The sequence below is a fragment of the Poecilia mexicana genome, unplaced genomic scaffold (genome assembly GCF_051168715.1).
Source record: "Poecilia mexicana isolate PSO_F unplaced genomic scaffold, ASM5116871v1 scaffold_18, whole genome shotgun sequence".
NCBI lineage: Eukaryota > Metazoa > Chordata > Actinopteri > Cyprinodontiformes > Poeciliidae > Poecilia > Poecilia mexicana.
The window spans coordinates 22604167-22628636 of record NW_028263387.1 but is presented as its reverse complement, the minus strand read 5'-3'; the positions used below and the strand labels follow the sequence as shown (position 1 = coordinate 22628636).

Below are 24470 nucleotides of genomic sequence, written 5' to 3'. Positions count from 1 at the left end.
TTTGTAGAAAATTTCTGACATTAACCTCAAAATTTCTTTTTGCAGGAATTTACTCCCTTTTTTCTTTCTATAGCTGAACGATTGACATCTGTTGGGTCAAACACTTTGTCAAAGCACTTTATTGGTACTTTGTTAGATTACTGTGAACCAGTGAAGGGTATGGAGGCCTTTCTGGTTGAGCTTCACTCAGACATGCTGCTCAGTAACACACATGAAGATTTATGAAAGCAAACAAACATCCACTGCATTTCACCACAGGACTCAGCTTTTCAATCATCTCTGATCGATCACTGCGATGGGAACCAGTAGATCTTACAGGACGTTTCAGAGACAACTGGGAGGTGAGATTTTAACGCTGAAACAAGGAGCCCTTATTACCACGGCATTAGTTCATAATATGTAGAAAAATATAATAATACTGTACTTTCTGGCGCAGTGAGGACAATCAATCACCATGAGAAATGGGCTCCAGTTTCGCCATGTGGGTCCGTACAGGCGCTGCAGGCGCATCGATCCACTCACAGCCCATGATTAGATTCTGTTGAGGTCCTGATTCACGGTGATTGATTTAGATTCGTGCACAGCTAGCATGCATCCGTCTGCACTCGTGTTTTCTGTGACTTCACTTCTCCAGGATCCAGGTTAGACGCCGTTCACCTGAGACATTAATCCTGATGGTTCGCCGGGGATAAACGAGAAGACGACGATGGGAAGAAACATCAACATTTACATTAAAAGAGTCGAAACACACAGATGAGACGAGGCAGATTAATTACTTACAAGTCCAATCTGCAGGTTGGACTGTAAGTTAAGGCAGGATGGGAATCACTTACAAGACTTAGTCATGTCAAAACTGCAAAAGCACTAAATCTTACCAAGTAGTTTAAGTCCAGTTTTTAGTGAAAATGTCGTGGTGCACTTGAATTAAGACAAAACTAACTTAAAATAAATATTTTCAGCAAGATACAGGACTTTGTTTTTTCTTTAATATTGATTAAAAAGTGTTAGATCCATTGACAGATTATTTCACGTCTAACGTGGGTAAATTTATCTGCCAACAAAACTGGAACTTTTTCATCAATATTAAGAAATTATTTACTTAAAACAAGCTCCTATATCTTACTGAAAAGTCGCCTCCAAGTTTGTTTTCTCTTATATTAAGTGTAATACGATATTTGCACTAGAAATGAGACTAAAATACTTGGTAAGATTTTGTGTTTTTGCAGTGTTAACGCTTCAGTAGACTGTTACCTTATTAAAAGGAAAGCATCGATTGTTTTCTGTTTAGTTGGTCAAATTTGCACCATTTTCAACTTGTGGCTAGCGGCTAGTTCACATGTCACGACTATGATGCCCTCACAATGTTTTGCTCTTACAAAGCTACACAGCTAGCTAGAAATAATCCATTTTATTATTATAGGACTGGATTAATCATCTATAAGTTATTCTTTATAAAACTGTAACAAAACACAAACGAAGCGTCAACAAGACAAAACGCAGAAAGCAACCGGACCGATAGTTAGCTAAATGTTACATTTAGCTAGCGATGTAGCTTAGCTTTGAATTTCAGTTGGAGAACGCTGAACAAACCTTTCCTGGTAAAATGTTACACAATACATTAAGTTTGTATGCAATGTTATGAAATAACTAGTAAAATGAACTTACAGACGAATAAAATCCCAGGAACAAACGTGTCCAGCCGGAGCGGTTCTGCTCATCTGACCAAATTAGAAACTCTGCACAGTCTCCATCCACTAGGTGTCAGTAAAGCTCCATTTCAAAATGTGTGTTAAAAATTGTTGGCGGAAACGCGGCGGCTGCGTCAGATCGAAATTGTGAACATATTTTATAAACAGTCGATCCAGTCTTTATCCATCTGATCGTTGATTAATTTTGAAATATCCAGTCTATTTCAAAGACATTTTGTTTTTTTAAATCATTCAAAGTCTTCTGTGACTTTTCAGTTTGGCGTTTTGCACAAAAGTCATGAGATTTTAAATCTTTTATTCCTGAAAATGTCATTTTCAACAAGAGCCTCGAACAGCTTCATAAAACCAGATGGATTACATTTGTATTCATGTTTTTTTTCTCTCTCATTTTTTAAAGCGGGGAAATAGTTTGACTCGTCTGTTCATCACACACACACACACTACATACGGCACACGGCATCATTCAGGTTCCCCTCTCACCTACTAAAGGGATTTTTAGCTTTAAGAATAAAAACTGTCCTTGTTTTTCTTTGTTTTTACGGATTTCCACATGAATGAATGTATGACTGTGTTATTTTTCTAGAACTGGACGGCTAGCGCACGTTGTTGACTCTTTAATAAAGGCATCCTTAGAAAACTCTGTTTGTGGGGTTTAACTTCACTTCTTTCTTTGTGTCAAGAAAACAATCACAAAAAAAAGAGAATAAGCTTGGAACAACATTTAGGGTTGATTTTATTTAAAAGTGATTAAAATTTAAATTGCAGATACTTGTATATGACTCTCAAGTTTACTTTTATTTCCTTTGTTTTAACTCAGCAAAAATGGTTATAAACTGATACGTTTCTTAAAAGCAAAGAATAAAAAGTGCCTTTAATTTAAAACACTTGTTTTACGCAAGTGACCAGGTTTTGTAAACCTCATCAATCCATAAAACTCTGACATAAAATTTGAGGAAATACGTTTCTGCGCTACAGTGTGATTTGTGGTTGTGAAAGAGAAAATGGCCGCTCCGATCAGAAACCCAGAGCTGTAGCTGGAGTTATTTCTAGAGCCTGGAAGGGACCGTAACTCCATCCAGTCGTTTCTTTCTGCTGCTTCTGGCAGAAAAGAGCAAATAAAAAAACTAAAAACACCAACAGGGTAGAATGATACATAAAACATCAACTATGATTTAAAATGATCTAATATGCCTGTAAATTTTCATTCACGTTTCTCTAAGTTACACACTAATACATTTAGTTTAACTTGTTGTTCTACTGCGGATTAATGCTGCCTCTTTAGAAATGTTGCGCCAATATTTGCATTTATCTGAGCCTCCTCCTCCGTCTGATTTTGTGAATCTCAACGTACGGACATATTTTCAAATAAAAACTTGTTTTGATTACAAGAGAAAAGTTTAACGCCACAGAAAAATAACTTAACGTCAAAATAAATAGAGATAATATGATACATTTGTTTCTAAGCTGAAAATCTACAAAGGACACTGTGGCCACCCCTTTGATACGGGGCGCTCTGGGCCAGCACCCGACCCTGAAACGTTTTGTTAAAGTTTCTGCAACAAAACAATTCGAACCTATTTGAGTTTAAAGAAAATCACTTTATTTCATAGACGAGAGGTTACAAAGACAATCCTGTTTAACTTTAAACTTTGTTTTCCTCTCTAGCATTAAGAATAAATATGTAACCATTTGAAAGATAAAGTTCAAGTCAGTACAAAAAGCCACAACAAAAGCGAAGTTAGCAAGTTTATCATAACCTCTATCGTAGTTTTTGTTGTTGTGGCTTAAGCTACCTGAACCACATACTTTGGTATAAAAATGGGTTTATTCTCAACTAAATGACTGCAAAGTGTGACTACATAATAACATAAATAACCTCCATCACAGTGCAATAGTTGATGGGTACGGTGGCCCAGAGGGGTCAACATAATGCAAAAACCACAACCGCATCTTCAGGCAGAGCAGCAAATCTGCCACAGAACAGCTGAAAAAGAAAACGAGGTACTAAATGTAAACATTTGGACTTTTCTGACCCTGATTTTCCAGAACTCTGATCTGAGGAAAATGTTGGACCCAAACTGAGCAGATTCTTGTTGCTAATCAGCGGAACATGCTAACTGTTTTGAGTTTAACCTCTGCTATCGATAACAACGTATTTCTAAACAGGTTTTACACTGAAGCAGCAGAAAACAAACTTAGACTTTCATTACATATTTTCTACCTGGCGGCCATATTGGATTCCTCCAACCAAGAGAGAAAACCACCACAGAGGGCCAAAGCTGCTGAAGATGGTTGAATAATCAGCTTTTCCCATCAGTCTTTATTGGTGCTGCTGTAAATTTTCACAGTTTATCTCAATAGCATCTCAAATGCTGCAGCAGATTACTTTAAAGCAGACAGATTTTCAGTATGTTTGCGTAAAAGCAGCTTTGTTCACAAACAAAGACTGTGTGTTTCTTTTCAGATCATGTTTGTGGTTCACTTGTATTTCAGCACTTATTGGTTCAACCAGAGCGACGGCGCTTTTCAACAAGCTGCCATGTAATCTGTATTATTTTATGCTTTTAGAGGAATAGCTGAAAAGCAGCAGAGATGAGAGTTTGTCCAACAAAGCGCCGGTTTGCCTGTTGTGTGGGCTGCATGGCTGCATAAAAACCAGCTTTCATCTTTCTTTCTCTCTCCACATCAACCTCCCCTCCACCAACTCAGTGTCAAGTCCTGCTATGAGACACACACCGATCTGCACCAGCGTGTGTGTGTGTGTGTGTGTGTGTGTGTGCTGACTGTCCTTTTGGCAGGCAGCAGTACACTGAAGCACCTCTTAGAAAAACTGCACTATTATTGAACCGCTGAGAATCGCTCTTATCTGGCTGTGAAACTCTCTTTCACACACACCCGGGTTCAAACAAATACATTCAAGCACAGGAACACATTATACTGCTGCTGAAAGTTCACACACACACACACACACACACACACACGCACACACACACACACACACACACACACACACACACACGTCTAATTATTCATTTAGATTAAAGCCAAATATTATCTAAATTATGATACAAATATGTCCAGTAAATTCATTTCTTTATGAATTTATTTTTTTTTTCATTTGTTTTTTTTATCTAGTAGCAGGAAATTTCTGATTTCTGGTTTAGATTATTTAGATATTAATTACCTTAATTTATTTCTTTTTTCTTTTTCAGCTGTTTTGTTGCTGATCGGGTTTTCGACCCGATTTGGACCCAGTAGGTTTCATAACTTCCTCTAGAACATTTTGGTCTAAGTTTATGGTGGACTTAGCAGCTGCGTTTCAGTTACAAATATGTGGAAATCTTTGTCTATATTCTACTAATAAGGTAAGGTAATTTTCAGCAACCACACAGTTTGAAGTGCTTGACATGAATTAGAAGGAAATACAAGCAAAACAACAAATGAAAAGAAAGACAAAAAGGTACAAAACTAAATATTGGTTCCCCATGTTTAATAAAAATAAGAGTAAAAAGTCTATTTATAAACTGATAGAGGTTTCTCTGGATCTTAAGTTTGACACACAGCTTTTCATGAAATGGGGCGATGTTGAGAAAGCTCTGATGAAGCCAAAATGTCAGAAAAAACTAAAACAAACCATCATCCTCCTACCACTTCCTGTTGTCGTCTTTGTCGTTTCCACCAGTAGTAACATCCAGCTGTTGATCACAAAAATTATTTCCATTGCAGTTTATATATATATATAAGCATATATATATATATAACATATATAAAATAGATATGAATAAAGTTGAGAAAGCCTCCAAAGTTAGGAGTAAAAAGGCTGGATCAATTCAGCAGACTGTTTCTGATGCTGTAGTCTCGTCTCTAAATGCCACTTTCATTTGCATTCATTAATATCTTATGTTTAACTGGTTCCTTTGTGGTTTAGCAAGGAACTCCAGGTCATCACAGCAGTTCAGTGTAGTTATTTTTTAGATTAGTAATAATCTAAACAGATCAGCTCTTATTTTGTTCTATACAAATCTATTTGCATTAGAAGAATGCTGCAGGTGTAAGGATTTAGTCTGAAAAATGTGATCATTGGTCTCTATTAGCCACAGACAAGTTATTCTTAAAAATACTGTTATTGTTCAGCTATTTGTCTGCTTCTATCAGCCAGATGTGATTAATCATCAGAAATCACGACTACTTGGACATAGCGCCCCCTGCTGGAGACATCTAGGAATTACAAGACTACTGAATTCAAACAGGAGGCGTCACTATTTGAAGGATTTTTTTTATTTTTATTTTTTATTTTTATTTTTTACTAAACGGTATTTTTTTTTTACTGGTAAAAAGATAAACAGACATTTAAAAATATAAATCATCCACAACAAATTGAGAAAATGTATACAAATGCCAGATAATTACAAAGACTGAAGTTAAATTAAAGTAGCACACTATATTGTGTGATAATCGTGATTTTGAATCACGTTTCTCTTTTCGAACAACAAAAAATAACTTACTTGTTGCTATTTTAAAAAAACAATGAATAATTGATAATTGATAAACAGTAAAGAAAAGCTATATATTATACACACAACTAATGCTACTGCAAATTCGTAAATAGATCTATTTTATAACACACAACAATATTTAATAAATATTAAATTTTTATGTATTTTTACTCCGTTCGTCTTTGACATTTGTTTTATGCGTTATATCGAAAAAAGGGCGCAGAGTGATACCTCATGTCATATCTTCTCTCTGGACCTCATCTGCCTCTTATTGGTCAAGCAGCTGCCACTTCTTCGGCGCTGATTGGTCCGAGTTGTGGCGTGCGTCACGTTCGTAACGCCCTTATCGGAAGTGGCTGCAGACGAGTTTTTTTGTACACCTGTGATCATGACCCGCAGAGGGATGTGAAAACTGGGCTGAAATGGGTAACCCAGTCACGTTTTAACGGTTTAAACGACTTTTATGTAGAGATAAGGAGCTGAAGACAACTTACGGTATGATGTTCGCGGTTTACTGGTCGGTTCTGGCCGTAATTTTGTCGGTTGGAGCAGCTAAAACGGACGGAGACGATGATTGGGTTCATCTTCCTAACAGATGTGAAGGTAAAAGTGAAGTTCAGCAGCTGTTAGGGTCATTTTAAGCTCCTCACTGGGTCATCCGGTCCGCTGCTGGGCCTCAGTCACACGAACAGTCCCGATGTTTACTTTATTTACAGACATGAGATCTATTCTTCATTTCCATGGATTTGTTGTTGTTTTTGCTGCTGTTATGAACTGTTCTTCATTACTTTTCGTCCTATTTCAGGAATTTGTCTTTTTAAAATGACCCAAATGACGAGATCTTGGTCACAGTTGCATGTTTAATACAATTGTACGTTTATATTTTAAAATATGAGAAGAATTAGTTGCCTACGGATCAAGTACAAGCAAAAAAGTGAATTTGTAAATGCATATGAAAAATAAATTTTACCGAAGGGATCACATTTACAGAACGTATAAATAACAATAATAGCTGCTGTTAGAGTAATAAGTGTAGTTATTTTGTAAAAATACTGTATTATTAATGTAAAAATGTATTTAAGCAGCTTTCTCATAGTAGTTTGAGGATAAATCAGTTATCAGAGTTGGAAAATGTTTGGAATTTCACAAATTATTTTTTATTTCAGAAGTTTATGTTCAAGAGCTCAGTTATGACCTAAAACCTGGAAGGTTTGCATATGATCTGAAGACAAATAACCTATTGTTTTGTCTATATTTCTATCCATAAATTGTCATAATAGTAAAGTCAGATTTTATCTGAAGGCTTTTGATGATAATTGGAGCTTTAATTGGAATATCTGGAGTAAAAATTAAATTCAGAAATGCATTTTAAATAGCTTTTTTCCTATTTTTCTGTATTAAACTGGATAAATTAGATGAGTAAATAATTTGCTAAAATTAAATATTAAACAAATGAATAAAAGCTATATAAATTAAAACTACTTAAGGATCAACCTGTACATTAAAACAATAGATCCAAGTTAAATTTAAAAATAAATTAGTTATAAATCCGTTATTATTTGATTAAATCAATAACAGATAGAAAAGTTGGACTTGTTTTTTTTCTGGACCAAAGAGAGATTTTATTCTCCATCATTTTAGACCTGAATGCATAACTGAATTTGTTATTTTTGCTAATAAAACAGTAAACTTGAGCTCAAACTGTGGCTGGAAGCAGCAGCTGAAGCTCTGCAGTTTGTGCTGCAGAAAGAAATCTCCCTCAGTGACGTTTTGGCTTTTCCTGCTTCAGTCTGCAAGTTCGTCAGCATCGAGATGAAGTCGGCCTTCGAAGAGACGGGCAAGACGAAGGCGGTCATCGAGAGCAACTACAACTTCATAGACGGGAAGGGAGCGCCGCCGGTTAAATACGTCAAGTCGTAAGTTTCTCTGCAGCTCTCAGTGAAGCGGTTGGGTTGAAAAGCAGAAATGAGACCTTGATTCTGGCACCAGGGGACGAGAACCCGGTCAGATCAGTTCCTGTGGAAGAACTCGATATAGAAACGGGCCGCGCTGCAGGAAATACTTTCTGAAGTGATACTTTATCTGCAGCAGCTTGTAGAGCAAAAGTGCAGAGAAATGTAAGCAGTTTTACTTGCATAATTATTTAGTTTTTCTTCTTAGTTTGAAGCTGGATCTTTAGTTTTTGGTGATATTTTTAATAATTGACATCAACTCACCAATTTCTGTTGCTGCTTCAGTGAACACAGGTGCAGCTCACACTTCAAAAACACCAAATATTCCCAAGTATTTTGGTCTAATTTCTAGTGAAAATATCTTAATACAAACTTTTCACCAAGCTGTGGCAGCTTGTTTTAAGTCAATAATTTATTAATGTTGATGAAAAAGTTGGAGTTACAAGTGAAAGTTCAATATTTCCTTTTTCATAACTTACAATATGAGAAAACGTCTTGCTCCACTTGCAGATCATTTCACTCGTAACTTGGAACTTTTTCACCAATAGTAAGGAATTATAGATTTATAACTAGGTTTTAAACTGCTCCTTATTTTGGTTTTTATGTTCAAAGTGAAATAAAAACAATAGAATAAGATTTATGGATGTATGATATATCGGAAACAACTTCGGTATCAGACGATATTAGTCTTATTTTAACATATGGTATCGGTTCAATAAATAAAACACAGCAGAAATGTCAATATCAATTATCGATATCAGCCCAAATTTTTGTATCGGTGCACCCTAATAAGATTAGAATATTAAATTAAACCTGTTAAAAACTTTTTTACAGTAATCTGTCTTAATGAAAGTATGTTTAGTACCTGCTTAAATGTTTTTTAAAAATGTATTTTATTCTGACAAATGAAGCTAATTTACTGACCCACATGTATAATAGAAAATCAACCAATCTGCTGATGGACATGATTTAGGTAAAGTCCTCAGATGCAGTTCGTGTTGCAGAAAAACATGCAAACTGTAAGAAAACAAAACGACTCTATGAGGCAAAAATGGTTCTTCTCTAAAAGGCTGAGGAGAGAAATGTGGGAGAAAGTCGTTGGTTTGGTACAAAAACAGCGATCTGATTTCTTTCTCCTCCTACAGCTCAGGGTAGCTGTAAACCAAGCCTAAACCAGACAGCCGTGACCTCTGACCTTTCAGCAGCAGTGATAAAAGTTTATCTCAAGTTGAGCCGAGTCTTTTTGTCGTTTTCCAGAGATCTGCGATTCATCGAGGTTGTGGAGAACGTGTGCCAGAGGCTGCTGGAGTACAACCTGCACAAAGAGAGGAGCGGCAGCAACCGCTTCGCCAAGGTCAGGCTGTCTGTGTGGTCAAGGTCAGGAGTGTGTGTGTGTGTGTGTGTATATATATATATGTGTGTGTGTGTGTGTGTGTGTGCGTGTGTGTGTATGTATGTTTTTTATCGAAAATAATATAACTTTTGATAAATATAAAAAGAATAAATTTATTTCTGTTTTTAGGATTTAGAATAAATAAAACATAAAATAACAACATTTTCTTTGTGACGTTTGACATTTCAAAGTTAAAGATTTAAAAAATTCAGGATTTTTTTAAAATCAAATTTTGAACTTTTCAAACTGAAAAGCTTTCTTGTGTTTCCTAGAACATTTCTGAAGCTAAAGTCAAAATGTCTTGAGTTTTTTGTCAGAAATTTACTCTTTTCATAGAGATATTATTTCATTTACATTTAAAACTTCAGTTGGTTCTTTGTAAATTTTATCCAAAGATATTTGGAGTCTCTGTGGACGATCCAAAGTACCACTGGTGGCTCCGGAGCCGCAGGTTGGAGACCCCTGATCCAGATCAGGCTTCTGGATGCTGGATGTTTTCTAGACAAACAGGAAGAGTTTTAAATGGAACTTAATTTTAAGATGTTTCTCCTCTCATCTCTGGAGCTTTTTTGTCTGAATTCATTTGGAGAAGAGAAAATGTCCTTAAGAAGTTCAGTTTCCCATGATTCCTGATCAGGTGTGTGTGTGTGTGTGTGTGTGTGTGTGTGTGTGTGTGTGTGTGTGTGTGTGTGTGTGTGTGTGTGTGTGTGTGTGTGTGTGTGTGCAGGGCATGTCGGAGACGTTCTCCACCCTTCATGGCCTGGTGCACAAGGGAGTGAAGGTGGTGATGGATATTCCCTACGAACTTTGGAACGAGACGTCTGCTGAAGTCGCCGACCTCAAGAAGCAGGTGGTTGTTTTGTTTTTGCTTCTTTCCATATGTGCTGCGTTTGAATAAACAGGGTCAAATTTAAATTAAAAGGGTGAAATAATAACAGAACATACAATATTGATAAAATGCGAAAAACGACTGGGCGTTATTGACGACAGCGTTTGAGGACCAGACTGAGATGGTTTTTATATTTTTTGTAAATTAAAGTTGTTTTAAAGTGAAAAAAGCTTCGATGGCGTCATCAGGCTCAGCAAATCCATCTGGTTCTTACTTTGAAATAAACAAAATCATTTCAAAGTTCTGCTACCGATAACTTACAGAAACTATAAGATGCTCAGCTTTCCTTATTTCAACATCTGTTTCTTTATTAAGTATCATGACTTTCATTTTGTTACTATAACTTTATTCTTGCAAATCATGACTTCTGTTTAGTAATTCTTTGACTTTATTCTCGTTTCACGGCTTTATTTTTGTAGATTACAACTTGAGTCGGGTAATTCTGAAACTTAATTCTCGCATTGCTACGACGTCTCACTGTGTTAAAACCTTGTTCTCGTATTATTGCGACTTTATTCTCGTTTTGTTACGACATCTTTACTGTGTGGGTAAAACAAATCGGAGAAAACTGCAAATTGAAAGTGGCGCGCCCCGTTCCCGTTTTTAAAGAGCAGTGTGTGTGTGTGCGTGTGTGTGTGTGTTTCCCAGTGTGACGTGATGGTGGAAGAGTACGAGGACGTGATTGAAGACTGGTACAAAGGGAACCAGGAGGAAGACCTGACCACCTACCTGTGTGAGAAACACGTCCTGAAAGGAGGAGACAAAGGTGAACACACTCAGAATGCTCTCAGGTTGTTGTTTGTTCTTCTGCTGACTGAATGTTTTCCCTTCGGCTGTTCTGGATTTAGAAATCTCGCTCAGCTCCTCAAACTGGAGAAATGTTTCCACTGGCAGGGTCGCGCATAACGGAGGTTAAAAACCCCGTCTGGCCCGAGTTCACACCACATTCTTCTTGTTCTTTTTCAGCATTCCCGACTTTAGAGGAGCTTATTAACAGGAGAAAAGTTATAATTTATTTCCACTTGCCTTAAAAAGTTCCTCAGTTTGCAGATTTTGTGACTTTAAATGCTTTTTTTTTTTTTTTTCCAGAACACCTTGTTTGGTGCGCAGAGAAATGTGAAATAAAAACAAATTCACAAGATCAGCTGGACCTTAAATGTTTCTCTGCTCTGTTTGTGTTTGAGCAGCAGAAACACGTGAAACTGAAATGCATTCTGGGAGCGGCGAGCCGCCGGTTCTCAGGAGTTTATTTATACGCAGCGACTAGAGCCAAAAAACATCTGATCCAGGAAAATCCTCCGCTGGAAACCCGAGCACGAAAACCTCCAGAGCTCGTTCTGACTTCAGTTCACATCTTCACCAGTTGTTGCTTATTTGATGCAGCAGCAAAATAAATATTCTCTCTGTCTTATTAGCACTAAAATGAGCTGCGCTTGATTTAAAGGGAAGGCTGCAGATCCATCTAACAACTTCACTCAGAATATTTTTTGTTTTAGTTTGTCATTAGGACTACATTTTATTCCCCCTTTTCCATAATTATCAAATGTTTCATTCAAAAACATAACTTTTATTGTGTTTCTGGTAAAAATTTTACATCTAATTTCTTTTGGTTCTTTAATTTAAATACATTTAATATTTATTTATTTGAGAAAAAGGGAAACAATAAGTGTTTCTGTTAGAATAGAAACAGATGCTTGGATGTTGCCCAGTCATTTCTAGAGCTACTGCTTCAGATTACTTCAGTTATTGAATCTCGTATCGATTATTTTGACGAGTGATCAGATCAAAAATTCTGCAGAAATTTCATCTAAGCTTTTTTATCCATTAAAAATGAATATTTAAAAAATCTAAATAAAAAATGATTAGATTCCTTTTTTAAGCAAGAACAGCAACATTTTATTGCCCAGAATGCAGTATAATTAATTACATCATTAATTTGACTGGAGGCTGTGCAGATGATAGAAACTGACGGTGTAACCAGATTGTTGTTCTACATTTATTAATCTTTATTTCTGTTAAGTTACACGATGTGGGCAATAATCGCCCAAGCATCAACTTCTGCTGTTTTAATGAAGAAAACCTTAAAATTTATTGAATTTAAACATCTTATGTTGTTGTTTCAGGTACTTTTCTGATTTTATTCTTCATTTATTCTCATAAGATTAGGACTTTATTCTCATTTCCTGACTTTATTCTTGTAAATTACAACTTCATTCAGGTTATTTTACGACTTTATTCTTGGATTCTACCTCCATGAATCCTTATCTTTGTTTAGTTTTTGTTAAATTACACAATAAGACGTTGATCATCCAAACATTAACTTTAGGACTTAATGGATTCGGCCTTTAACTGTTCAATGAATAACTTTAAAATTAAGCTTTCATTTGTTCCTCTTCCTTGTTTCTATGTTAAACATTTTTGTCTCTAATTTTGTTTTTTTTCACACCTTCGCCCACTCCATCCATCCATCCATCCATCCATCCATGCATCCATCCATCCATCCATCCATCCATGCATCCATCCATCCATCCATCCATCCATCCATCCATCCATCCATGCATCCATCCATCCATCCATCCATCCATGCATCCATCCATCCATGCATCCATCCATCCATGCATCCATCCATCCATCCATCCATCCATGCATCCATCCATCCATGCATCCATCCATCCATGCATCCATCCATCCATGCATCCATCCATGCATCCATCCATCCATGCATCCATCCATCCATGCATCCATCCATCCATGCATCCATCCATCCATCCATCCATCCATCCATGCATCCATCCATCCATCCATCCATCCATCCATCCATCCATCCATCCATCCATCCATCCATCCATCCATCCATCCATCCATCCATCCATTCATTCATTCATTCATTCATTCATTCATTCATTCATTCATCCATCCATCCATCCAGCCTGCCTGGATGAGAACTGGACTCCAAAGAAGAAAGGAGACCAGGCAGCGATTGCAGAGGACAAGAAGAAGAAAAAGAAGAAGGGAGGCAAGAAAGGAGGAGAGAAGGGAGACGGGAGCCCAGACGGAGAGAAGACGACCAAGAAGAAAAAAAAGGAGAAGAAAGTGAAGAAGAAGAAAAAGAGCAAAGCTCCGGTGGAGAAGTCTGACGGAGGGCAGACGTCGGATGAGGAGATCCAGCCTGAGGTGCCTCTTTCTGGGCAGAAAACGGAGCTGTGAGCCGCCGGGTTTCCCTCTGGATTCTCCTGCCTCCTTCAAACAATCTGCAGCATCGTCTAAACAGGAAATGTGCTGAACAAGCACTTCCTGTTACAGAGTTTTAAGGTCCTTTAAGCCAGGACGTTATCGTTGTTTTAGGACTTCATGGCAAATGGTTTTAATTTAAAAGTACCTTTTTGGTATTTGTCCTGATGTCTACGTCCACGAATCAGAAGGAACGGCATTTAAATTTGGGAGCCTTTAAATTAATGAAAGTATTACACAAGAGTCTTCAATGACTTATTTAAACAAAAGTTGGTGTCAGCTTGTGTGATTAAGATCATGGTTCTGTTGAAAAAAACTCAGTTTTGCCCCAAATTTATGTGACGTGAATCTGAAATCCCGACAGAAAGATGAGATTAAATAATTTATGAATGAAAATCAAGTATAATCTAATTCTACTTTCTTTTAAAAGATGCATTTTTAATGGTTTTCTGATTGTAAATGAAACTTCTTGGGAAATGAAAACTGAGGTCTGAGTCTAGAAAGCAAACTTTCACTTTAAAGTTGTGAAACTTTTGTCATATTTTTCGTCTCCTGACAAAGCGACTCGGTCGTTTCCTAGTCGCTGTTTTCATATCAGTAAATTCCTGAGAGCTGGACCTTTAGGTACATTAATTTGTTTCATTTAAGTCTGTTTTTGTGCGCTGTACAGACGCTGCTATTTAAGGTGTGTGTGTTTGACCTCAGCTGTTGCATTTTTGTGTGTATTTTTACGAGATTTTTACTCTGGAGTAAGATGCTGGTGTTGATGTACTGGAGCTGGAACTATCTGAAACTCTGCAAACATTGGATGAAATAAAGTGTGTCAGTATGTTGCCTCAGTTTCTGTGGTTATAGAAGATTGTTTTTTGTAAGATAACTTGGTTTTAATTGGTTTCAAAACTATTGAATTTAGCCTTTTAAAGTTATGATGCAGCGTCCTTTTTGACCACTAGGTGGAGTCAGACTTCAAGTTCACAAACGGCAAGTTCCTTTAAAATGCCGACGGGATTTTTGCAATTTGTCTTAAATTTTAAATCAAACAAACTTTATCAGAAAGTTAACTTGAATTAAAAAACAGAACTGTATTGTAATTGTGTCTTCATTTATTTAGGGAAAAATCTATCTAAAACCAACCTGTCATTATTTAAAAAGTATTTGCAATTCAAATGACCCTTAAAGGGTTCATTTGTGCCAAACCCCAAGCTGAATTATATGTTAATATGTTCTGAATATGTTCACTGTAAGGTGAGAATTAACAAATCCCAGATATTTGTAAGTTGTTGCTCTGGGCAAATAATTGCCTAGAAAAAGTAAAGGGACTGGATAGGTGAGTAAAACCACATGCATTCTGTTTTCTCAACATTAATTATTAAATGATTTGCGTTCACGGTGTAATCTGTATTTCATTTGTTGTCAGTATTTACCCCACAGAAAAAGGACAGTATCGTTATACAAAAGAGGTTAAAAAAACGTGAAGATCAGTGTTAATAACAAAGAGCAGTGGAACAATCCAATGATCAAATTTAACAAAAATGCATTGTGGGCTGTAACAAATTAAATATATCTGGTAAATAATGGTTTTTCATACATAGACCGTGACATTAAAAATATTAATTCAATGACAGCGCCCTCTGATGGCAAGGCATCTGTCGAAAACAGAATCTGGTGTAAAATCGCTGTTTTTATTCTCGACGCCATTGTGGTTAGCAAAGATGGCGGCTAGCTAACCGTTTGCCAGTTATCCTCTAACAAAGTCTTAGCTACTTGCGTTTAAACAAGACTAAAGCTGGTTTTAACAAGTTTTCCCACTTGTTAAACAAATGGGATCGCTACATCTTCTAGCTCACTGCTAATGAAGAAAATGAAGAGAGATAAATAACAACAAAAGTGATTAGCACCGAAACATGAACACCGGACTCTACACTTCATCTTTTCGGACTCAGAGTCATCATTAGAGGTAAGCTGATCCTTTTATTTTTTACAGCTGTTTATATTAACCAGCTCTGGCTGAGATGTTGTGGATTGAATTGTTGAAAAATAAAGGTTATATGTTAAGCTTTTGTTGGAGCTGAAGTTGGCTTCCCGTTGGTTGGGGAAATGGCTAAAGGCCGATTCCACCTAATTTTTCACTACCTTGAGCGTCTTTAATCTCTTCTAGTTAAAATCGCTCAGACTCATGAACTGATTCGTTGTACACAACCACCAGAACATTTAAAATCCAGTTTGTGATTTGTGAAACCTTTACTTGATGGGCGATTTAAGCACAGTTTTGCATCTCAAACTGAGTTTGAATGAATCTACTGTTTGTGTAGAACATTCTAGTCCAGGTTTGAAGAGTCTAAGTATTGTAGTTTTTAAACTATACATAGTTCCTACAAGTCTGAACCGGAAGTGATCAGTGCCTCTGAACCGCCATCTTGGTAAGCAAATGCAGAGCATAGCATAGACGCATCATTTCTTCCAGACGAACAAGAAGAAAATATATTGATACTTTTGGCCAATGTGCAAGAGTATGAGATACAGAATATTATCAGTAACTCCATGGTTGACATAAGAGAGATGGATACCTATCAAGGTGGCTGTCAGCGATAAAGTCCCCGGAAGTGACGTCACATGAGAACTATGTATAGCAAACTGAAGATACTCAACCCTGTTGTGGAAAATTAGGTGGAACTGGAAGCTGCAATCGAAGGGAAACTTTGGCTTAGTTGACGATTATTTCAACAATTCAATGATTAATTGTTTCAGACCTAACATGTTACATAAAAAGCAGGTGCTGACTTGTGAAATAATTTGATTTAGGACATAATGGTGGATTTTAAAGTAATTTTCCCTGAAGGAGCTAATGGTGATGGACATCAAATATTGTGATCTAATTGAGCTTTCCTGCAGTACCGTATTTGTGCCATAGGTGTCACCGCATCATTTGTTTTAGTGACATCTTCTATATTGCTTTGCACTTGACCAGCAGCCAAATCCACTAAACCAGAGACTAAATGAAATGGTGTGTGTGTGTGTAGGTGGGTGTGTTTCCAAAGTTAATTCAGTCCGTCAGCTTTCCCATCCCCTTTCAACGCTTTTTTAATGTGTGTTTCTCTCTGTGTGTGTGTGTGTGTGTGTGTGTGTGTGTGTGTGTGTGTGTGTATGCTTGTCTTTTATGCTAGAATTGAGATATCAACTGTTATCACTCGACAGGTGTGTGTATTTTTACATATCCACCATTCATATAAAAAATGTTTTGTCTGAAATGTGTGTGTGTGTGTGTGAGGTCCTGAATGTGTTTATTTATTGAATAATTCACAGCTGGGTGTTTATAGAAGAAACTGTGGCCTCAGAGCTGCAATAACACAGGGCAAATATTGTGACTTACACACACATGAACACACACTTTATCAGCCATTTCAGGGTTGACGGTTTATTTGGACACTGTGGACGGTGGAAATGGAATGTAAAGAGAGCAGACACGTGAACACACACATTTATATTACCCATGGAGATTTCTCACTATCTTCATGTGCTCCATATCTTCGGTCTGTGCTTCTTTTTGCATCCCAGTGAGGAAAATTGATGTGCTTCTTGGGTAACCTTGAACTATTTTAGATTTGAGCTGCTTGAATTAAACATTCGGGTAGTTTACACAATGTCTGGCTCAGATTTTCAGTAATATTGGGATGAAAGATGAGGTTGAGGGTTCAGTCTGTGCTGTATAGATAATTTATTATAAAGCAGTTGGTAGCACTGATGTTTATTTTTAAGCAGTTATGAGCCATGGTGGCGAAACCAGAAACTGTTACAAATTACTCAGCAGGTCGTTGCTAGTAGGGGTGCACCGATTTATCGGCCAGCCGATTTATCACTGCCGATTTCCTTAATTCTGGGAGATCGGGCGATTTTTACTTGAGAAGCCGATCTTATCCACCAGTGTTATCAACCTCGGCAGAGGTCTAAAACTCAACCACTGCGCTTTTCTCTTCTCCCATGGGAGAGGTTTGACTGACAAACCAGCCGACCAGCTCATGTCTGCACATTTACAGTTAACAGTCGTCGCCCCATTGTTGCCAATTCAGCAACTTCCCTGATGTATCGAGCAACATTTCAGACAAAAAAATGGTATCGACCAAAATCGGAATTGGTAAGTTAGGCTTTTTAAAAAATCGGTTATTGCCAATCAGCCAGAAAACTGCATTCGGTGCACCCCTAATTTCTAGGTAACCAAAGAATGAGTTACCGTATTTTCCGGACTATGAGGCACACTTAAAAGCCTTTAATTTGATGAAAAAAAAACAACAGTGTGTCTTATCTGTTCTGGAGTAAAACAGGTTGTGCTTACTGACCTCAGTGATTTTGTGTGGCAAATCACAAAGAAGAACTGCTTGATCTGCAATGCATGTAAGTTTAATATGCAAGTACCAGACTTCCTGCAATAAGTGTGGTGACTTTAATGCAACATAAAAATAGTTAGAAGGTAAAGAAGTGTGTATTTATATTAAGCTTTATGTTTTGGAGCCGTTGAATTATTGCATATTGATCAGTGTGATGTTTATAACATTTCCAAACTGACCTCACAGTAATGTTTGGATCAGATTTATTCCTCTGGCAGCGGCTCGTTGTTCAGTCTGATGACCTGGAGAAAAGGAAACAGACCTTTAAATGGAAGTATTGATTCTTTTCATTTGAATATTCATCTGGTTTCCTCTGTCAAAGTGTGTGTGTGTGTGTGTGTGTGTGTGTGCGTGTGCGTGTGTGTGCGTGCGTGCGTGTGCGTGCGTGTGCGTGTGTGTGCGTGTGTGTGCGTGCGTGCGTGTGCGTGTGTGTGCGTGTGTGTGTGCATCTCAAATGTCCTTTCAAGTCATGTTCTTTCCCATCTGGCAGGTGTCCAGTTATTACTACGTTATACTGTATTATATCCACTACAAGCGCTCTGATGTTCTGTGTTTGTCTTTCTGTTGGCTTTAACCTTCCTGATGTGTCTGATGAGTGAAAACTGCAGTAAGATTTAGTTTATTACTAAGAGTAAAGAAAAATCATGTAATTGTCTGCAATAGGAAATGACAAATAGTAGAACTGCTGAATCTTATGGTGTTAAATATAAAAATAATTAATTTTAATTTTTTAGGATTTTTTACTTAGTTATTTTTGTTAAAAGTAAGATATTTATATCTGATATCTTCAGTTAGCATTCTGACTGGTCAGAATGACATTATTAATATCTTGAATTGGTATTTTGTCAAGTCAAAATGTCACAGATGTATGTAAAATGTTGATATTTCAATAAAAAAATGTGAAAAAAAGACCTTTTCTAAGCCGTTTTAAGTGCATTGTAATTGGAAATTAATTTAATATTTCTATAGAAGTCATCAAGTTAAAAAGATTGAATGCAATAATCTGACCATTCAGTATTCAGGGTTTTTTTCAGTGTAGGACTGACAACAATATCAGCAAACTACGGCTGAAATGATTAATCGGACGAATCATGATTAATCGATTGTTGAAATAATCGTCAGCTAATTTATTAATCAATTAATCGATTTTAAAAAATGAAACTGCACACTCAGCAGATATTAAGTAAAAATTTTACTAAATGTGTTTTGTATTTCAGATAAATATCTGCAAAGTTAAGCTTCACTAAATCAATGCTGTTATTGTATTTTAGGCAATAAATCTTTATTTTCTTATTTTTAAAAATAGTTTAATTCTTCATATGATTCTTATAATCTAGTATTCTACAGAAAGTCTAAAGTGGTTAATTGAAAATTCAGCAGAATGTGCCAATAGATTAAAATCTGATTAGCCGATTATCTAGATTAATCGATTACTAAAATACTAGTTAATTGCAGCCCTGCAGCACAAATTACTCACCTAGAAACCAGTAAATGTTTGCCTCTAATTTGCAGAAATAGACGTAGTGAAGCTACAACACCAAGTACCAAATGTCCAGATCTAAGAACAACCAAAGTTAACTTGTCGTAGTCTTTTGTTTCCTCTGAAAGGACGACATATGCAGCTTAAATGCAGAATGAATGCGAACCGCCGTGCTGCAGCTGCTGCTGCGGCTGCTGCAGCTGCTGCTGCTTCGCTCCACCTGGGGTATTTTTGGTTTTGTCCCAGTTGTGTTCGACTTCTTGGTGTTGAGAAGCAGGTGAAGGGTGTCTGGTGACAGAATGCCTGGTGTGTAGCCTATTTTCCGGGTTTTGACCTTCCTGGAGAACACAGAAGGAAGATGAATTGGAGCGCTGAGGCTGTCCACTCTCTGGAAGGGAAAAAGCCCTACAGTAATCGATCGATGCTGCGCGGCTTATTTCCTCTTTAAACTCGCTGCTTTTACACAACTCTCAAGTTTAACTCCGTCACCTCTGATTCGGTTTTCCTTGCAGGTAATAATGGAGGTCAGCTTCAGGTTTGTACATAAAAAGCGAGTTTTCTGTGGCGCGACATGGAAACACTTCAAACAGCCGCCAAACAAATCAAAGGAAGTAGATTACAGTCGGTGAGTCAGAAAAATAAAACGCTGACCTCTGCAGCTAACAGGTCGTCAGGGTCAGGGTTAGAAAGGTCAGACTATCAGATCTGTGTCCCGTCTTCCTCCTTCACACGTCGTTCTTCTTCATTTCACTTCCAAACTCCTCGGCTCACTTTTGCGTCTCCAGAAACTTTTGATTCTCGCTCTGCCTTGACTTTCGGGTCGTAGCGGCTGAAGCTGAGGAGAGCGATGGCATTTTCTGCTGCAGCGTTGGAGGTGTTGATGTGAACGAGGTTGAAGGGCTTACTGCAAAACGCAGAGCTGGAAAAGAGACACTTCCATTTAAAAAATAAACTGGAATAAAAATGTTCTACGACGGAGTACTAGGTCCATGATGAATGTTTTTAACATTACAAGAATATAGACATGGTATTATGAGAATAAAGTCATAATATTCCAACTTTATTCTCATATTATGACTTTATTCCTGTATTATTTTGAAATTTTTCGTATGACTTTATTCTCATAATATTCCGACTTTTATTCTCATAATATTATGACTTTATTCTCGTAACATTACGACTTTAACTGAATAAATAGGGGTATAAGTTTATGATTTATGACTAAGCATATTATAACTAGTTTGTTGTCATAAACCAGTTTCGGACATCTGAAATGTTGAAGCTGATTTTATGCTACGACGGCCTGCCGTACAGCCTGATGCGTCGTCTTCCTGCTGGTGTTTTGCTGCTTTATGCTCCATCACATGTTAAACTGGTCAGTTGCGTGACAGCACAACAATGCGTCCACTCAGTGGGGACTTGTTTGTGTTTTAATGTGGCCACTGTTGGGCCTGTTCACGGTTCACAAGAACTGGCTCAAAGTTCAGCTCACAGTCCAAACCTGAATTCCTTCATGTTCACCGTTCACCACTTGGACCCATTCAAAGCCTCGCTGTGAATCTGGGTCATGTTTATTTATGTGTTTGTTTAGATTTTTTTTTTTCAAGTCTGTAAAAACTTGCTGTGAGTTATTAGATGACATCAGGTTTTATTTAGACTAGAGCAATTCATATAAAAAGCTTAATAACTACGGATACTGTGTTAGACGTGAAGACATTTATATGTTAAATATAACAATATAATTATGTGATAGACTGGTTTCCTCCAGTTTAGTTACAAATCAGCTCATCTTTAGACTAATTTGTTGTTGCTGTTTATTTATTATTCAGAGTTGCTTAAGTCCCAATGAAAAGTCCAACAGATTTACTTTCACAAGTGGAGCATTACAGCTTTCGTTAATTTGTTGGCTAATTGACTTTATGTCCAATCTTTTCTTTCTTTTTTGTGATTAATTTGTAAAATGCAACCAAAACAAACAAACGAGTCTAGTCCAAACACAAAAGAGAAATCCTACAACCACTAATATCTGGCGCTACTCCATTTTTGTTCCCATTTTGTGAAGTAGAAAGTTGCACTCTGTTTTCTTCTTTAGTTTTTACGTTGTTTCCTTCAGTGGTTCTTGGGGCAGCGCCCCCACAGGTGAGGCGGAGAACAGTTTCTTTCAACTAGTTTGCTTTGTTTTACACACTGCAGCTGAAAATGTTTCTTCCTAACCGAACCGCGTCTAAATCACCCCAACTTTCTCCTGCTGTTGCCGTTTTCTACTTTTAGCTGAAGAGCTGAGACTCGTCTGAGCGCGGCGCGGGCCTCTGGACCCGCGGATCGTTGCTCATGAAACTGCTCGGTGTCGGTTAAATTTCCAAACGCACGCTGATCTCCCGGCCTCGTGGGGACGGTCCAGCGGTGACACTAACGGCAGACTACATGGCATTTAGAGCAGAAAGGTGTGACATGCAGGCCTTCACACTCGCTGTCTGCCTCCCTCACACACACATCTGCATACGCTCACTCCTCGGGGCTTGCCATTATTAACAGCTGACCTTTGGACATTTAGGCTGTGAAATGATCACACAACAGACCTGAGGACTGGATATCACAGCTCACTTCAGATCTATTCTGCTCCTCGCTCTCGCTCGTTTTCTAAAAAATTTAACAGTTCATTGTTTCTTGTTAAAAGGTTGGTTTATTAAATGTGAATGCAGATCTCTTTTTTTCTGGTGTTTTTGTATTTTGGCAACATTTTTTCATGGTTTAATGGGCTCTGACCATTTTAGTAAAACGGGGTTTTACTAAAGTTTTTAGACCCTTTAGCTAAAATAAGCTTAATTGAATTATTATTTTTTGTCTTTTCTAACATTGATGGTCATGAAGGCTGTTTCCAATTGGCAGTTCTTGTGAAACTCTGTATTTGTTTTAGTCAAGTTGGATTTCTCAGAGGAATTACAATTAAATCAATTTAAAATGTTAAAATTATTTTAAAAAAATTAAGGATGCTCTGATATGAAGATTTGGGCCGATATCTATATGCGATGTTAATATTGCTGATAATTAATATTTACTGATATTGTACATATTTCTCTACTGTTTTGATGCCATTGGAAGAACAATGGACCAAAAATAAACGGCAACAAGACGGAAATAAATATTGGTTGTTAATATTTGACCAGTTTTATGTATCGGGTCGATATCCAAAATATAGATATTGTCGATATCGCATTTTTTAACCAATATGTTAAAAAATATCATCCGATACCGATATATCAGTTTTGGACGATACATTTATTTTTAATTAAATGATGTCTTTTGTTGTTTACCAACTACTAGACCTATTGCAATAAGTGATAAATTAATCGCATCATAAATTGAATCAAAAGTAATCATCTCCATTTACATAATTTGCCCTTTTTCTTTTTTGATGAACTGGTTGATTTTAGTCTTCTGTCTGGTGTCTCAACTTGTCCTTTTTCTGAAGAACTTCATAATTCATTTTATTTGTTTTTTCTTTTATTTATTTATCTTGGATATTTAAAATGTCTCCCAGTTCCAGTGTTAAATGTTCATTAGAATTTCAAGTGTATTGGTCTTTGAGAATATGTCCTCTGATTCTTCTGCCTTATTTTATCTGAACCAGCTCTCACTGTATGTTTGGTTGTGGTCCATTTCTAAGCAGATTGTTGACGCTGAATTGGGTCACTAGCGTTGGGTCCAACTGTAACTACTAGATGAGAAAATGCCCACATAATGAGACGGTTGACTTTCTGCAGGAAGTTTTCGTCGAATCTTCTCCCTTTTAACCAAACTCAAAGTGTTTTTTCTTGGCATGTGTGAAAGAGTCCGACTCGGCCAGAGCCGCGTTTTACTTCCGCCGCTCTTTTTAAGCGACGCGAAAGCGTTTCTGGAAATGAAATAAAAGTGAATGGAATAACAATTTGCCAATGTGAATCCTCAGTCAGGCTGCAGGAGTTTGGTCTCTTCTGTCCTCCTTCGCTCTCCATCTGTTTTCCACGTAGTTGCGCTCCAACCAGATCTCAAACCAAATTTAAACTCGGAGATGACCAGCTGCTATCTGCGCGAGGCTGTCCAAGGTCATCCAGCTAAAACAACACGGCCAATACAGACCGGTTCCCTCCGGATCAATTTTCGCCTCAATCACCCTCCGTCCAGTCATGAAGTTATTTTGATTCCTCTTCCTCCGTTCTCACGTTCTGTCCGTCTCCGTCTCCCTCTGGTCAAGTGTCCGCTCTGCCTGCCAAGCTCCTGACTCTGTTTCAAGGGAAAAAAAAGAGAAAGTTTCTAATTTGGTATCAATTTATGTCCAAAGTTGGAGCGTGTGTGTGTGCGTGTGTGTGCGTGTGTGTGCGTGTGTGTGCGTGTGTGTACGTGTGTGTGTGCATTTCTCTCTTTATTCTCATGATGCCATATGGGCCACACACACGTCCACCCCCAGGATCGCGGCTCACAGAAATAGTTGCTCCAATGTTTTGCTGAAAACATGCTTGTTCTTTTGTCCTCGTCTGTTTTTGTGTCTGTAATGATCAAAAGTTCTGTGTTTTTCATCATAGTTTAGTTTTATGTCATTGTGATTCAGATTGTGTTAGTTATTGTTGGTTAAATAGGGTTAGGGTAAGAGTTAGAGTTAAATATGTCAAGGCTTTCTTTCTTGTAATGTTGATAATTATGTCTTTTCCAAATTATTAAATGTATTTTACTTGGCAATCCCAATAATGCTTCAGTTCTCCCGATTGCTGGTGCAGCTTTTCTTTCTTCCACTCAATTTTCTAATATGCTTTCATACAGACCTCTATCACAAGATATTACAATTAAAACCACCTTTTTAAGCTCAGTTATGGAGTTTTTATCTCCAATTATAAGGACTGAAGTCTTGCAAAGAAGAAAAACCTCCGTGTTAAATCCTTTCTGCAGTCTCAGAGTTGAGTT

General features: G+C 37.3%; 1 protein-coding gene and 1 long non-coding RNA gene across 2 annotated transcripts; one reads left to right on the top strand and one right to left on the bottom strand.

The window, feature by feature from the left end:
* Positions 1–93: 93 nt before the first annotated feature.
* On the bottom strand, positions 94–2334 carry LOC106919234 (uncharacterized). Its single transcript, XR_001418580.2, has 2 exons — positions 1666–2334; positions 94–671 (listed from the first exon to the last, which is right to left on the bottom strand). It is a non-coding gene; the product is annotated as an uncharacterized LOC106919234 (long non-coding RNA).
* Positions 2335–6544: 4210 nt separating this feature from the next.
* Positions 6545–14509, top strand: cnpy3 (canopy FGF signaling regulator 3). Its single transcript, XM_014989466.2, has 6 exons — positions 6545–6808; positions 7995–8121; positions 9415–9511; positions 10278–10400; positions 11088–11205; positions 13369–14509. Exons 1-6 carry the CDS (start codon positions 6703–6705, stop codon positions 13644–13646), a joined length of 849 nt encoding a protein of 282 aa, XP_014844952.1. The 5' UTR covers positions 6545–6702; the 3' UTR covers positions 13647–14509.
* The last annotated feature ends 9961 nt before the right edge of the window (positions 14510–24470 follow it).